This window comes from Heloderma suspectum, chromosome 1 (assembly GCF_057233095.1).
Source record: "Heloderma suspectum isolate Gila_16-S chromosome 1, 16-S_ref, whole genome shotgun sequence".
In the NCBI taxonomy this organism is placed as follows: Eukaryota; Metazoa; Chordata; class Lepidosauria; order Squamata; family Helodermatidae; genus Heloderma; species Heloderma suspectum.
In genome coordinates this window covers 123,831,394-123,848,776 of record NC_139458.1, presented here as the reverse complement: position 1 = coordinate 123,848,776, position 17,383 = coordinate 123,831,394, and the positions used below count along the sequence as shown (strand labels likewise).

The window sequence follows — 17,383 nt, the reverse complement described above, 5'->3', positions numbered from 1 at the left end:
AGTTTCTGACACCCTTGTTAACACTGTACAACCAATTTCAATAGAACTGAAATTTCCAGTCCATTTCAAGCACAGTAACAGAGTAACAGGAGGTATTGCAACATGAAGACCTAATGCCAGCCTCTATCGCCATCCTTGTCTTTGACATTACTTTGGACTTCTACACCTTTTACCCAGCTCAATGAAGCAAGCCCAGTCAGACATGATCTAGACTAGCCTTTGCCAATCTGGCGCCTTCAAGATGTGTTGAACCATGGGCAAATTGACTGGAACTGATGGAGGTTATAGTCCAACACATCTCCAAGGTGCCAGGTTTGGGAACACTGTTGTCGATTTTGATGGCCAAACATTCATCACAGAAAGTAGACCCTAAGCCACCCTTTGATGACCTGATGGCCCTTTACATTTCCCTAGTTTTGGACTTCCTATTAATGACTCCATATCTTCACTAATAATTAAGACAGTAACACATAGTGGTAGTATTGTCTTGTGAAAAACCTCACAGAAATAGTGGGCTTTCCCTTCCGCTCATGAAAAAACATGTTAAGTATAGAAAATAGTAAAATTAATTAAACTTTTTGTTGTAAACCATTCTCAGAAGTGGTAAGAGGTCATGTGTATACTTATGCACTTGATCATAACAAAAGCGGTCCCACTCACTGAAGTTGTTACTTCGGAACTCTGTTGTAATTCTTTGCCATGTAAACTCTAAAGGCACATTAACAAAATAATTGTCCTACATATTTGGCCCTTTTATCTGATAATGGCACTAGCTTACACTAGGTTGTGATTGCCTGGCCAACATGATGGGGAAATGACTATGATAGCTGGGGAATGCTGGTAGTTGTAGGACTTTTTCCTATCTAAACATGCATAGGATTGCACCCTAAATTCTGTGTGTTGTTGTTCCCTCCCCCACCCCCTGAGAGGCTGGTTAAACATTTACCTTGGGTGGTTTAGTCTAGTCAATTTGGTGTCAATGAAGAAGGTGGTCTTTATGACTCTAGAAGAATCCCTTCCAATGCTGAGACAGGCCACTTATGGTGGGGGGATGGGAAGGGGATAATGCTACCCATACAGTCCAAGTAGTCTATGAAGAGGACCCTAAGCAGTAATGAGTATATTCTTCCCTGTGGCTTTTCCCTTCCAACAGCCAATAAGACAGAGGTGCACAGCTACGATAACAGCAGCCATTTATAAATAGATTTTATTATAAAGTCAATTTACATAAAATAGGATACTCTTTTAAAAACTGCATATATACACACACACACACACACACACACACACACACCCCTCGACAAATCCTAGCAAGTGCATACAAAAATACCTTCAGTACATTAACAATAAAACTTCAGGGTTTTCTTTTGCTCCAGAAAAATGAACCTTCACACCAGACCCAAAAACAAACAAACAAACAAACCAACAAACTGTTGACATCATATTTAAGATGAAGGATTTTCCACTCCTTTAGTATAAAATGTTAGGAAACTTATCTACGTTGTGCAAGTTCTCAAAACATCCTAGCTGGCAGTGTTAAGAAGTCAAGGGTGTAGTGAACTTCTACAAATCTTTCCCCTCCTCTTGCAATTTCTAAAGATTTTTGTACAAAAATAAGTCTTCATATTAACAGTGTTCTCATCGGCAGTTCAAGTTACACACAGAAAGTCTATTTTTGACATTACAATAGTCCCCTTCCCATTGAGAAAAAGGAAACATCAAGTTTTAATTACTTCACCCCTTCCATATAAAAAGCACATATTGAGTGGAAGCCCAGTAGATCTCCATTTGCCACTGGAATAAGAAATAAACCTTTTCATTGGTCGTTCAAGAGTCAGAGGGCACCATAAACTACTGTACAACAGCAGGTAAAAACTTTGGCCCCTATTATCTATTTACATAATTGCACTTTAAAAAGAAAGAAAGAAAGAAAGAAAGAAAGAAAGAATTATCACAAACCACCAGTCTTTTGTTTCATGGAAAAACATTGAAACCACGATGCCATGTCAGATATCACAAACATCTGACTGTCAAACATCCTTTGCAATGAGGCTCGAGGAAAGTAGGAAGTATATTAAATTAAGAGTCCTTCTTGCTCTTCTGCTGCATCTTAACAGGCGCCTGGGACAATGAGGTACTGAGGTTCTACATAGCGCAGCTTTCAGTGTTTCTACAAAGAAAACAGAAAGGCCATTAGGAGCATGTAACTGACAGATCCAACGAAACTCAAGGGAGATGTCCAGGACTGTCTTCCTGGTCATATATCTAGACTAATCAGTGCTTTTTAAACCACGCCTACAAAGTTCTGTGGAAGGGATTTAGATAGGGATGGGGGAGAATTTCTCCCCGAAACTTCGGGGGGCCGAGTGCCAACGTGTTCGGCCCCCCTAAGTAGTTTCGGGGAGAAATTCTCCGCCCCCCCCCCCGGGATGGGACTTACCTTCCCCGAATGTCCCTCCTGGCGGCGGGTCCCGGCGGCGGTTCGTCAGGTCTTTGTCAGGGGCGGGGGCAGCAGCCGGTCTTTTGACCGGCTGCCGCTGCCGGCATTCCAATAAAAGTAAAAAAAAAACAAACGCCCCCGTGATAGGCTACGTGACGATTAACGTAACCTATCATGGCTGACTTTGCAGATCTAGCCGTGATAGGCTACGTTAATCGTCACGTAGCCTATCACGGGGGTGTTTTTGTTTTGTTTTTTACTTTTTATTTCGCGGCCGGGCGAGGCGAGGCGCCTCCTCCCCGGCCTGAATTTCAGCCAGGCGAGGCGGGAAGCCTCCCCCCCCCACCGGCCTGAACTTCAGGGGGAGCAGCGAAGCGCCTCCCCCCCACCGCGAACAAGCTGCGAGACCAGGTAAGTGGCTTTCGTGCACTCCTAGATTTAGAGCACAATCCTATGCATGGTTAGACATAAAAAAGTCCCACAACTCCCAGTATGCCCTGGTCAGAATGGCTGGCTGGGGCATGCTGGGAGTTATAGGATATTTTTATGTCTAACCATGCACAGGATTCCACCCTTACTGTCTTTAATGTCTACATAGTACCAGTACTAGCAGAGTTTGGTCTATATGCTGTTTCAATATGCCCACCCTTATTTCAGTGGGGCAAGCAGGACTTCTATAGATCTACCTTCTTCCTTCTTTTCTCAGGAAGATCTGACTGGATATGTGATGGGAAGAAAAAATGGCAGCATTTTGTTTGGAGTTTCTTGCATGTAAGTGGCAATAAATGAACACATCTGGAAGGAAGTTCCACTGAAATCGGTAGACCTTACTTCACAGTAAATACGTTTAGAACTGGTTTATTAGGCTGCAGTCCTATACTCTCAAATAAGTGACTCAGGGTGCAATCCTATGCATGTTTAGACTGAAAAAGTATGATTGGCTAGGGAATGCTGGCAGTTGTAGGACTTTTTTCTGTCTAAACTTGCATAGGATTGCACCTTAAGTCTCACTGATCTCAATGAGGCTCACTTCAGCACTAAGAGTTAATTTGCAGTGCAAACTTGCTGCCAAGCCTATATTTTTGTCCTTTCCAAATAATAAATCACAAGTAAAACAAAGCTCTTCCAGAATCAAAACTCAAAATGAGAAGGAATTTAAGGGCAAACAATACCCAACCAGAGACCTGAAGGGTTAAAGCTTTACAACCTTTGAAGTGAAATCAAGGGCACTGCACCCCTCCCTCTTCAGGGAACAGAAACATATTGAACAGAAGATCAAGGCCCCTGGCACAAGAGCTCTAAGCATATTTACAGGGAAGCCCCTCATTTAAATGCAACTTCAGACTTCAACAGTAGTCAGGACTGCAGGTTGTGGTTGCAATGCAAGCCACAGCCCATTTATTTCAGGCTTCATGAGACAGCCTTCTCCAACCCAGCACCTTCCCTCCAGTTGGGTTGGACTACAACCCCCCCCCATTCCCTCCCACCCCCAGTTAGCATGGCCAGTGGCTGGTGTACTTTGGGGCTGGATGCAGTCTCCAACCCTCTCAGGGCAGATTCACAGGGCTGCATGAGCCCTGCAGCATCTGTGGTTCTCAATCAGTTGCGCTCACTTCAAGCCACCTCGGTCCACGGTGGTGAGCCAGGTGCGTGCATGGTGCCACCACAAGCTGGTCTCAGCCCAGGTCAGCCGTAGATCACCTTTGCCGTCATGTGCCAAAACCCAATCCAGCTGGACAGGAGCATGCTGCTGCTGTAGCATGTGCCTGCGGCTCTTGCCAAGGTTGATGCAGCTGGCACGAGCTAATGAAAACACACAGTTTAAAAGGGTTGTGTGAAGGGAGGCTTCACACAACCCCTTTAAACTCCTGCAATGACTTCATTGGCTACAGCGAAAACATCGCGCGCGCGCGCGCACACACACACACACACACACACAGAGGGCTCCCACTGCTAACAGTCACTAATTGGCAGCTCCTTAACGGGAAGAAAAGTTGGCAGAAGCCGGGCGGGAAACACGGGATGGAGACAAATCGAAGCCACTGTCGTCTGGACCCCCTGTAAAAATTTCCAGAATGAGGCGGTGCGACTGCACGGTAAACGCCTCGTCTGGAAGCAAGGTGCTGGGAAACGCTCCAGAGCGAGTCACTTTTCGGCCCAATCCTACGTTCAGTGGGGCTTACTCCCAGGTCAGGGTGCACAGGATTAGACCCAGTCTTACCTGGCGGTAAGCTCCATGGAACGTTAGGGGACGCGGCTCCGAGGAGGCACGCGCTGAACGGCTCCGTCCAACGCGCGACGGCACCGGCCCCTTGCAGCGCGGCGCGCCCGGTGCTCCTCGGCCGGGCGCGCAAAGGCGGGTGTCGCGCGCAGCCCTCGCGAGGCGCAAAGTCTGGGGGGGCCTTCGCCGCGGCGCGCCGGGCTGCGAGGGGCCCTCACCTGCTGGGGAGGGGGCGGCGGCGGCGGCGAGGAGAAGAAAGGCTCCGTCAGTAGCTCCCCAGCCAGTTGGTGAACTCGAGCAGCTCCTGCTCCTCCGGGCTGAGCGCGCCCTCGTAGCCGCTCTCGTCGGAGGAAGAGGGCGAGCGCGGCGAGCCGGGCACCGAGCCGCCCTCGCGGCCGTCGAAAGAGGGCGAGGCGGAGGAGTACGAGCTGCCGCTGCCTCCGCCCGCTGCGCAGGCCGCGACGGCGGCGGGGAGGCGGACGGGCGGCAGGAGCCCCTCCGGGAAGGCGGCGCTGACGGCGTCGTGCTCGTCCAGCAGCTGCTGCAGGGCGCGGATGTATTCCACGGCCGAGCGGAGCGTCTCCACTTTGCTCATCTTCTTGGCGGCGGCGCCGTTGGGCACGTGCTGGCGCAAGGTCTGGAAGCCCAGGTTGACCAGCTTGACGCGGTTCCTCTCGCGCTCGTTGCGCCGCGCCACGGCCGCCGCGCCGCCGCCGTCTTGCTGCGCCGCCAGGCCCGGGAACGCCAAGCGCCTTTTGCAGCGCAGCAGCTCCGGCGAGCTCGAGCGCCGCTTGGAGCCTTTGCAGCGCGCCGAGGAGGGCTGCGGAGCCGGGCCCGGGCAGTCCTTCGCAGCGCTCCAGTGCTGCTGCTGCTGCCTGGGCGAGGACGAGCCCGCGCTCTGCCCCGCCTGCAGCTTGATCCCCAAGGAGCCGCTGCTGCCGCCGTTGCTACAGCCGTGCAACGGGTAACTCTTGCAAGCGGCGTGGGCTGCTTGTTGCATGGCCGTTGCTATTGCCCCGCCGTTCATCTTTGGGGCATCTACCCTGCTTTTGGCCTCCGCGTGGGCGCAGTTTGCCAAGATCCAAACTTTGCAAGACAAAATTCGGGGGCTGGAAGAGAAATGCGGTTGGATGATGGATTCTCCGCTCCGTGGAGATGCACGCGTTGGCCGCGCGTCCCTTGCGCGTGAAAGCCCCGCTCGGCTCGGGAGGGAGGAAGGAAGGAAGCGCTCCCGCTCGCTCACTTCTTCCCTCCGCCTCCTCCCGTCCAGCACCCTTGCTCTCTTGCGCGCTGTCAAGGCACCTCTGCCGCGAGTCCCTCGCAGCTCTGCCCCTTATCAACACGCGCGGCTGCTGCCGCTGCCCGCGGGCCCCCGGGAGCAGCACGCGACGCGCCTTGCGCCACACACACAACCCCCCGCCGTCCGCTCGGCGCTCGAGTCGCCTCCCACCCAATGGGAAGCTCGCTTGGCAACTTCGCGCGCCCGGCGCGTGGCTCCCGGCGGAGGTTCCATAAACAATCCCTCCTCCTTGCGAGCAGCACGCGCTCGAGCTCATTTGCATCCCGAAGCGGCCAGGTCGGGGTCTGGGCATGCTCCTTCGCTCGCCGCCCGGCACCTGAGCGAGCTGTGCGCGCGCAGGAGGGCGGACCTGCCGCGGCAGCCGCTGCCTCTGGTCGTTCCCAAGCGCGCTTCCCTTCGGGGACTTGAGGCGCCCCTGCCCTCACACCTGAGGTGGGATTGCCGGGGCGTGGCGGGGCAGGGAGAGAAGCAAGAAGCCCTCTGTCTGTGTCTGTGTTGAATTATCACGCGGGGCAGTTGTCTCAGTTTCGAAAAACTTCAGTCAGCCGGCAGTACTGTCAGCGGCAGCTGGTGGCCCTGGTGTCGGCGGGGAGGCAAATCCACTCCAGGTTTCAGGCCGAACTCTGAAGGAGCTATCCAAGGTGCACCTTGGATAGCTCCGTTAGAGCTCTGCCTGAAACGTGGAGTGCCTTCATCGCCCCACTGACATCGGAGACACCAGCCTCCACTGCTGTACACCTTGACTGGGAGGCGCTCTAGGATTTCTCTGATTTCGCCGATGCTACGATGAAAGGACAGCAGGATATGCCTGCAGTGTCCCTGGCCCGACTTCCATGTGTTCAACTGAGAGGCCGCATCCACTGTGCTCTGTGATGGATGAGCATTTTTGTATCAGTTCAGTTTTGAGAAGAAGGTGCCACAATTCACCTTGTTCTCCATATTTGGGACAAAAAGAACTGGAAACATAAAACAATTCAAATGCGGGAGAAACAGAAACTGATGGATTCATTCGTCCAAGCTCAAGGCTTGGGGTGCTTAGCTCTTAAAAGTTTGGGTTTGAATCTGTTCTGTATATTCAACCATGTCAAGTGCTGAATTAAGGTTGCCACCTCTGTCTTCTGACAGGCTCCTCATCTTTAACACCTATATGGGTGGACACCTGGCAGGCATATCATGGGAATGGCTGTACCTGTTGACTTTGGCTGGGGCAGATGGGTGAGAATTTAATTTTCATTCTTTTTTTTAATAAGAGTTAACCAGACTTTGCAAAGTTATTCATAACTGTGAACTGCCCAGAGAGCTTTGGCTAGCGAGCAGTATAGAAATAAATAAATATTTGGGAAAGAACTTGAGGTTTAAACAATTCAAATGCGTAAGAAAGTGAAACTGACAAGAATCAACCATCCCTAATTGTGTTCATATATAACTGTGGCCGTATTCAGACAATCAGTGGGGGAAGCAACACAGTATGGGTTGATTCCCCTGCCCCCATGCGTGCTGGTTGCATGACCTGCATTTCCCTAATTGCCACATTGCGGGTTGCTGTGTCATCTGAACTTGGCACATGGTGCTGCAGGGGTGGCTTCCCGCCCACTTCACAACCCCTACTTCAAACCATGGGTTGTAGGGTGGGTAGGACGTGGCATGGTATGGGCAACATGGCATGGGTAATTAGGGAAATGTTGGTTGCGTGACCGGCATGCACAGTGGCAGGGATGTGAGAGTCCTTGAGGGGGGGGAATCCAACAGACTCCCACTTGCCTGCCCTTCATGATCCCGCTCGCCAAACTGTAGGGTGGTCGTGGACCTGCTTGGCAAGCATCCAGCAGCTGCCTGTCCCCTCTAGTGAGCAGCCACTGTGTGTAACAGTGGTGGCTTGGGCATTTCAGGGTAGGTAAAGTTGCATATGTGGCGGCCGTAAAGGCCCCATTTATGCAACATTGCAAGCTTGAATGAAGCATTCACTTCTGTAAAATTGCATAAAAGAGGCCGTTACGGCTGCCAAGTATGCAACATTACCTGCCCGGAAGTGCCCAAGTTACCATTGCTGCACACAATGGTGGCTTGCACGGTGTTGCGCGCAGGGGTGGGCAGGCGGTAGCAGTGGCTCGGTGAGCACCTGACAAAGCTGGGCATGAGAGAATCCATCCATCCCTAGAAACAACCCGTTCTGCGTCGTTTGCCCCTCTGATCATCTGAACCTTGTCTGTAAGTGTGTGGGGCTCTCTTTATGCAGTTGGGAAGCCTGCTTTCCATGATCCCAGACTGTGCAGAAAGAATTCTGCATGTATACATAGGTTCTATATAGAAATTCAACTGAAGACACGAAGGTCAGGAGCAGAGACACTGCAGTCCACACACCTTCTTCCCCCACCCCCCACTCCACATGCTCAGGTTAAAGTCAGCATAGTCCTGAATCTTGTTTGGGTTTCCCAATGTCCAAAGCAAGGGACTGGATCCAAAAGCACAGGGCTGAGTATTTTCTGCGTATTCCATGCCAGCCTGGGAAAGGAAAAAAATGGGATCTGGTATTAGGAGCACAAATTCAACTCCCCTTAAAAAAAAAAAAAAAAGGTTCTATCCTTCATGGCTGCAAATTGGAGGAATGGCTGGTGGAATCTCAAAATCTCAAGCAGGTGAGGAGGAGGGAAACGGGGGGTGATGAAATTTTGCATCTAGTATCGAATGCCGTGCTTGCGCACTTCTGTTACACAGCCCTGTCTATACTGAGTCAGACCAACAGCCCACCCTGTGACCCACGAGGACTAATCAGCAAGAGGTCTGCCTCAGGCTTGCAACCTGAGATCCTTCAACCAGAAATGTCATGGAACCTGGGAGCGACCATACGCATATAAGAGTGCTCTGCTAATGAAGTACGCATTGCCCCCTTCCCTAACTTAAATTTAACTGGGAGTTATAAACAATGTTAGTAACAATTATCTGAAGACTGCAGATTCACAGCAGTGAAGTATTAACATGAATCAGAAGTCTTAAAGGTCTTCTGTAAAATAATTTAAAAGAAAGGGGGGTTTAAAAGGAAAAATCCCCCTAAATATTGAACTAATAGAGGAACGTGCTGCACAACCACACATACACAGCACAATCCTGTACATGTTTACTTAAAAGGGTTTTACTCCCTAGTCAGTGTGGTTAGGATTGTAGCTTAACGGTATAATCCTATGCATATCTACTCAGAAGTACATTCCATTGCATTCAGTGGATCTTCTCCCAGATAAGAAGGTATCAGATTGTAGCCTTACTTACCTTCTGATCATTTCCACACCCAACCCCCAATTCATACCGATCATATTCATTTTTAGATTTGTCCAGTTCCAGCCTTACGTGTTGGGTGTGAGTGTGTCATCATTATTACTGTTGATGTGCCCAGGCATAGCAGTTGGAGAGGCTGGGTACACTTAAAATGCATTGCTTCTTACAGTGTTCTGATGTTTGCTGTAATTTTCACAAAATCATAATTTTGTGATTGGATCAATTTAGTACACAAAAATATAACATGTTGGCCCCAAGTTTCCCACAGATAAATACATTAAAAAGCATGCTAAGAAGGGTTGGGGAGGGAGCTGGGGTAGTATCTGTGAAACTATTGCCTACCTATAAAGAAAAAGGCAGTGCAGAGCACCAAATCTTTTACATACTGTTGACCTCACCTACACACACCAAGGAGTTGATTTTTCTTCTCCCATCCAGTTTTAGATGAAAGAATTAATGCACGAAAAGAACCTACTGACACATCCTCTCAGGATCACTTGTACTTGCAAGAGATAACACAATAAAACCTTGCCTTTTTGTTCCCCTGCAAACACTGTAAATTGTCGATGCTATTGTATGCAGTTTACAGTTGTTTATACAATAACAAGCCCTCTGTGCAACATTTATTTAATTGCCACATACAAACCTTTCATCAACTTTGTGCTGAGTTGTAGTTTTGAAGAAGTAATCAAAAGGAATTTTTAAAAGGCCAGTTGTTGCCAAAATATAATGCTTTGTATTTCAAAGCTTAAAATAAATATACAAGTACAGGCTAAAGGAGGAGGAAAATTGCCCCACAGTTCTCTCCATTGCATCACTCCTTGAATCTGGATTGCTATCATCTAGTTCTTTCCACTTCAGCCCAAGATACCACTGTAAGCAAATCTTGTATCTGATTCAATATTGCTTGCTGCCTGATTGTGAGACCCATTGGGATACTAGTAAAGCTCCTAGGTTTAGTTCTAAGGGCTCCTCTCTGGCAGAAACCACAGGTTCTGAATTTCCTGGAACAAACCATTTTCTTTCTCATTCACCCAGGGTTAGATCCATATCCCTGCAGACCCCTGCACATCTTCAACATCTTCTCCAGAGGGTTGAGGGAACCTCCAGAGCAGATTTAGAGAGTGCCGGGGGTGGGGGTGGGGGGCTGCATTGGGAGGATAGTACAGGGAAGTCCCATTCCAGAAGTGGTATTCTTCCACTGGCAGAACTGTTGGATCTGGATCCAGCAGTCAATTTGGAAATATCCTTTAACAGCTCTTTGCAGTCTGCTTTGATTTTCACCATTCTGAATAATTTGGTGTCATTCCCAGACTTGGCTACCTAACTGTGTACGCCTGACTCCACATCGTGTATAAATAAATTAAGAAGTATGGGGCCCAATACAGATCCTCCAAGGACCCAACATTTTCAGAACTGTCTGTTTACTCTTACATTCTTTAATTATTTGCTGATCCATGACTTTAAGTTTCCTGAGGACCCTTTGATGGGGGACTTTGTCAAAACCTTTTTGGAAGTCCAAGTATATGGCTACCTACCCAATAACCCTTACTGACACTTAAAAGGTTAGTGAGGCAGGAATCCCCTTTGTAGAAGCCATGCTGATTCTTCCCCAATATTGCTTGCTCTTCAACATATTCAATAACTATAGCTTTAGTCATGCTTTCCAGCCGTTTACAGATTTTAGGTTAATGGGTCTGTATGTTCCAGCTCCCCACTCCCCGCAATCCCTGATACCTTTATAAAAGATACTGATGTTACATTGGTTACCTTCCAGTCCTCCAGTAAGGAGCCTAATTTTAGTGGCACATTTTATTAGAAAATCAACAATTTCACACTTGAGTTCTTTATGAACTTTTGTATATATATCATTCAGAGTTCACACCCAGTGGCTTCTCAACTTTGAAATTGCTAATTAGCCCTATAACTTAATATCTTTCTCTTGTCACCTGGGAGGCTCCCTTGTACTGAGTTCAGACCATTGGTCCATCTAGCCCAGTACTGTCATCACCAACTGGCAGCAGCTCTCCAGGGTTTCATGCAGGATTTTTTCCTTGCCCTACCTGGAGTAGCCGAGGATTGAACCTGGGACCTTCTGCATGCAAAGCATGTGCTCTGTCACACCATGCTACAGCCCCTGTATTAGATTTGCCTTGCAAAGCCTACCATATTCAGACTACAGTAAACTGCTGGAATGGAAATTTCACAGGGGCAGATCCACAGTACTTTGCTGGTATGACAGTTCTGTGACGGCTTCAAGGACCACTCTGACTTCTGTCCCAATGGGATTTGTCAAGTCAGCAAAATATAAGAACAAGAAGACAGCCTTACTGGATCACACCAAAAGCCTATCTAGTCCAGCATTGTATTCACACCATGTCCAAACAACTAGTAGTGGGAAACCCAGAAGCAGGACATGAGTGCAATGGCACCCCCCCACCCATGTTCCCCAGCAAGTGGTGTACATAGGCATACTGCCTCTGATACTAGAGGCTGTAAGTAGCCATCATGACTAGCAGCCATTGGTAGCCTTATCCTCCATGAATTTGTCTAACCCTCTTGTAAAGAGAGTGGTGAGGGCTGCTACTTGTGTACTCAACCCTTGCCTTTCTTGGCTGATTAAATCAATCAATGTGGGACTGAAGCTATGGTGGCTAAGGGAAATGATTAATGCCTCTTTGTAGGAAGCAGTTGTTATATATTGCTTAAATGATGTGGTAGTACTGCATTTACTAAAGAAACCTTCCGTTGACTCAGGAAATTTGTCTAAGTATAGGCCAGTCTCAACCATACCATTCCTGGCTAAGGTGATTGAGATGGTGGTGTTGCAACTCCAGATGCATCTGAATGATCGTGATTGTCTGGACGCATTTCAATAGAGCGTTTGGCTGGGATATAGGACTGGGTCTGCTTTGGTCATCTTGGTAGATGACATTTGTCAGGAACTGGATGAGGGTAATGCAACCCTCTTAGTTCTCCTGGACCTCTCAGCAGCTACCATCAACCTTCTGGATTGCCTTGCAGGGATGGGCCTTGGGGGTGCAGTTTTGCAATGATTTGGTCCGTTCTGTCATGTCATGTTCAGAAGGTGGTGTTGAGGAAGTACTGTTGAACTCTTTGGCTATTGACCTATAGTGTCCCACAGGGTTCTACATTGTCCCCCATGTTATTTAACATTTAGATGAAACTGCTGGGAGAGATCATTTGGAGAAAGGTTCCACTAACATGCTGATGACAGTCAGCTCTATTGCTCTTTTTTGGTCTGCATAAAGCCTGACTTGGGGATCAGAATTCAACCTGTTGTGAAAGGGGCAATTCTCCCCCTAAAGGATCAGGTTTGTAGCTTGAGAGGGCTGCTTGTTCTTACATTCTCCCTGGTTTTTCAGGTGGCAGCACTGGCAAAGGGTACATTCACACAATTATGCTTGGTGTGCCAGCTGTGACCCTTCTGGAGTTGGTCTGGCATGGCAACACTTATCCATGCATTAGTTATATGACTTTTAGACTATTGTAATGAGTTCTACATGGAGGTGCCGTTGAAGAGCATCCAAAAGCTACAATTGTGGCCACTAGGTAAGCAACCTAACTAATAGGTTGCTATTGGGACCATATTACACCTGTCTTGAAAAACCTGAACTGGTTGCCAGCTGCTTTCCAGGCTCAATTCAAGGTGCTGATTTTAACCTTTAAAGCATGTTGCCCTAACATGCACCATTTTACACTTGCTTACACTGAACCACATTTGCCATTCTAATGCCCATTCCCTCAGTTTGGAGAGATCCTTTTGGAGTTTTTCACAATCCCTTTTTGTTTTAACCACCCTAAATAATTTGGTGCAAATGTGGCTAGCTCACTGCTCACTCCTCATTCCAGATCACTTACGAACAAGTTTAAAAGCACTGGTTTCAATACAGATCCTTGTGGGACCACACTGTTAACAACTATCCCTTGTGAGAATTGACAGTTTATAAGAACATAAGAAGAGCCATGCTGGATAAGACCAAGGGCCCATCTAGTCCAGCATTCTGCTCACAAAGTGGTCAACCAGCTGTTGACCAGAAACCTGCAAGCAGGACATGAGTGCAACAGCACCCTGTGACTGTGACCCCGAAGTTCAGGCCGGGGGGGGGGAGGCTTCCCGCCTCGCCCGGCCGAAATTCAGGCTGGGGAGGAGGCGCCTCGCCTCGCCCGGCCGCGAAATTAAAAGTTTTTTTAAAAAAAAACGCCCCCGTGATAGGCTACATGACGATTAACGTAGCCTATCACGGCTAGATCTGCAAAGTCAGCCATGATAAGCTACGTAAATCATCACGTAGCCTATCACGGGTGACTTAAAAAAAAAAAAAGCGCGTACGCAAATGGCGGCCCCCATAGGGAGCCGCCATTCGCGTTCCTTATTTGGTCGCTGTAGTCTACGTAGACTACAGCGACCAAATAAGGAACGCGAATGGCGGCTCCCTATGGGGGCCACCATTAGCCGTACGCGCTTTTTTCTTTTTTTTTTAAAGTCACCTGTGATAGGCTACGTGACGATTTACATAGCCTATCACGGCTGACTTTGCAAATCTAGCCGTGATAGGCTACGTTAATCGTCACGTAGCCTATCACGGGGGCGTTTTGTTTTGTTTTTTACTTTTATTGGAATGGCGGTGGTGGCAGCCGGTCGAAAGACCGGCTGCCGCCCCCGCCCCTGACGAAGACCCGACAAACCGCCGCCGGGACCCGCCGCCGGGAGGGACATTCGGGAAAGGTAAGTCCCGTCCCAGGGGGGGTGCGGGGGGGGCGGAGAATTTCTCCCCGAAACTTTGGGGGGTCGAGCGCCAACGTGTTCGGCCCCCCGAAGAAGTTTCGGGGAGACATTCTCCGCACCCCCCCGCACCCCGCACCCCCCCTGGGACGGGACTTACCTTTCCCGAATGTCCCTCCCGGCGGCAGGTCCCGGCGGCGGTTCGTCGGGTCTTCGTCAGGGGCAGGGGCGGCAGCCAGTCTTTCGACCGGCTGCCGCCGCCGCCATTCCAATAAAAGTAAAAAAAAACAACAACGCCCCCATGATAGGCTACCTGACGATTAACGTAGCCTATCACGGCTAGATTTGCAAAGTCAGCCATGATAGGCTACATTAATCATCACGCAGACTATCACGGGTGACTTAAAAAAAAAAAAAAAGCGCGTACGGCTAATGGCGGCCCCCATAGGGAGCCGCCATTCGCGTTCCTTATTTGGTCGCTGTAGTCTACGTAAAGATTTACGTAGACTACAGCGACCAAATAAGGAACGCGAATGGCGGCTCCCTATGGGGGCCACCATTTGCGTACGCGCTTTTTTTTTTTAAGTCACCCGTGATAGGCTACGTGATGATTAATGTAGCCTATCACAGCTGACTTTGCAGATCTAGCCATGATAGGCTACGTTAATCGTCACGTAGCCTATCACGGGGGCGTTTTTTTTTAAAAAACTTTTTATTTCGCGGCCGGGCGAGGCGAGGCGCTTCCTCCCCGGCCTGAATTTCGGCCGGGCGAGGCAGGAAGCCTCCCCCCCGGCCTGAATTTCAGCCAGGCGAGGCAGGAAGCCTCCCCCCCTCCCGGCCTGAACTTCGGGGGGAGAGCAGCGAAGCGCCTCCCCCACCGCGAAAAGCTGCGAGACCAGGTAAGTGGCTTTCGTGCACTCCTACCTGTGACCCATTTTCTCAGCAACTGGTGTACATAGGCTCACTGCCTCTGGTACTGGAGGTAGCACATAGCCATCAAGACTAGTAGCCATTGATAGCCTTTTCCTCCAGGAATTTGTCCAACCCCCTTTTAAAGTCATCCAGATTGGTGGCCATCACTACATCCTATGGTAACAAGTTCCATAGTTTAACTATGCACTGTGTGAAGAAGTACTTCCTTATAAGAGTTTATTCCTACTCTCTGCTTTCTGTTCTTGAACCAGCAACCCATCCATATGAGGATCTCACCTCTTTTCCCATGACTGCTACATTTGCTCATAAACCTTTGGTGAGGGATTTAAAAAAAAACTTTTTGGAAGTCCAAGTAAACAATGTCTACTAGATCACCCTTCTCCACATGTTTATTGGCACAGTTATATATACTAGGGCTGTGCATGGAACCCCCCCCCTTCACTTCGGATGCCACTTCAGACCTTCCAAAGCAGCCCTGCTTCACTTTGGATCGATTTGGACCCAACCCACTTCAGTTTGGATTTGGATCCGATGCGAGGTTCGGATATCCAAATTATTCGGATTTGACATTTTCCCATTGACTTGCATTGGAAAATAGAAACAGCCATAACTTTTTCAGTTTTCATAATAAATACATGAGATTTGGGGACCTGTCAGCCCCCATGGAGGTGATCCTACCTGCCACATTTCAGACAATTTGGCCCAGTAGTTTTGTGCTAGGCACAGATAACATTTAATTTTTTCAACGAAAACTCTCAAAGCATAGAGCTATAGCTTTTCACTGTTTCCACAGAAGTGCATCAAATTTGGGGACCTAACAGCCCCCATGGAGGTGATCCCACCTGCCAATTTTCTGACAGTTTGGCCCAGTAGTTTTTGTGCTAGGCACAGATAAAATGTGCTGTTCTCAGAAGCTCAAACCAAAGGTCATAAAGGGATTATCAGAGAAGTTGGGTGTTGAAGCAGTGATTAGGAGGAGGTCACTATCCCTAATATTGCTATAGGTTTCTTTGAAGTTCAAATAACTCTTCTCCCCTTTCCCATTCAGCTTCACAGTGGATGACCTGAGGCTCCCTTTGGCTGAATGGAACACACACTACCTGGGAAATCAGGCTGGCAGGCTTTTCACTGGTTTCAGAGAAGTGCCTGAAATCTGGGCAACCCCAATGCCAAGACCCCAAAGATGGCTCATATTGGGCTTGCTTTGCCACATACACTGTAATATTAAATTTAAATAATATATCTTAATATGTGTAGTACTTTGCCCACTGTATTTTGAAATGTGGACGTGTGTAGTGCTTTGCTTGACCACAACACAAGCACACACACAGAGACATACAAGAGCAAAAGAAAAGCAAATACAGAACTATGTATAAGCAAAGAAAAGCCTTTTTATTTTGTTTGGGTTTTTTTAGGGAAAAGATAAAGAGTTCAAAAATGGGAAGGTAAGGAATACAGGAATAGGGAAGGAATACAGGAATTGAGAAGGGTAGGGGATGAGAGCCAAGAACAAGGAAAGATAGATGGATGGATGGATGGATGGATGGATGGATGGATGGATGGATCTAGCCGGAAGAATTGAATTGAGAAGGGGAGGGGGGAAGCCAAAGAACAAGGCAAGGAAAGGCGGAAACTAAACTACTAAAGTACTGTTATGTTTTGGTTTTTTAAATACATAACCTAGAAAAGAAAGGGAATAGTTGAATTAAAAAGGGCTGGGTGGGGAAGAATAAGAAGAACAAAGCTGCAGTACAACGCACACAGAGAGATCTAGCCAACTAACTAACCAATTCTTTCTAACAGCTCTCTCCAGTAACCACCACCTAACAACTCTCTCTCTTGCAATGAAAGAAACAGGCTTTCTCCAATATGTACAGTATCCCCGCCCCCGCAACACTGTCACTGATTGGAGATAGTTGGGTAACGTTCAGCCCTAATTTGGCAACTAGAGTTGCCATTCGCCAAAGCCCACTCCCTCCACTTCCTCTCTGCTTCCCTCCCCCTCCTCTCCCCCTCCCTGATCTTCACAGGTTGATACATTTTAGAGACAGGCTGTCTGGGCTTCAGAAGGCATCAGAATAGCTCCGAATCTCTGAGGCAGACTGAGGCACTTTGGCGGTGACCTGCTTCAATTTGGACCACCTCAGTGCTGTTCTGATCTGCTTTGGATCTCACCGAGGCACCCCTAAAGCACCCCAGTTCACTTCAGTATTCGGATTTGGCACCAAAGTGATGCACAGGCCTAATATATACCTCTGAGGTCCTCAGTCTCTATATTTTTTCAGTCTAATATGGACCTTATCTACCATCCAAGACCGAAGTATCCACTTCAGTAATTATTAGCACAAAATCAGTACTGAGTTACTTGGAGATAGATAACTCCCACTCCCTACAATTTCAAATATTACAAAAAGAGCAGCATCTTTGTGCTCATCAAAAACCAACTCCTTGTACCAAAATTCCTTCTGTATA

At 48.3% G+C, this 17,383-nt stretch overlaps 1 protein-coding gene across 2 annotated transcripts; it reads right to left on the bottom strand.

Moving 5' to 3' along the window:
• Positions 1-1,177: 1,177 nt before the first annotated feature.
• ASCL2 (achaete-scute family bHLH transcription factor 2) lies at positions 1,178-6,125 on the bottom strand. 2 transcript variants are annotated; one of them, XM_084855807.1, is made up of 2 exons: positions 4,880-6,125; positions 1,178-2,170 (listed from the first exon to the last, which is right to left on the bottom strand). In XM_084855807.1, the coding sequence occupies exon 1, from the start codon at positions 5,686-5,688 to the stop codon at positions 4,927-4,929; it is 762 nt and encodes a 253-aa protein (XP_084711933.1). In that variant the 5' UTR covers positions 5,689-6,125; the 3' UTR covers positions 1,178-2,170; positions 4,880-4,926. The 2 variants fall into 2 exon arrangements, 1 of the variants encoding a protein (XP_084711933.1); XR_014792025.1 differs by having other exon boundaries at positions 1,189-2,170; positions 4,662-5,860.
• Positions 6,126-17,383: the final 11,258 nt, after the last annotated feature.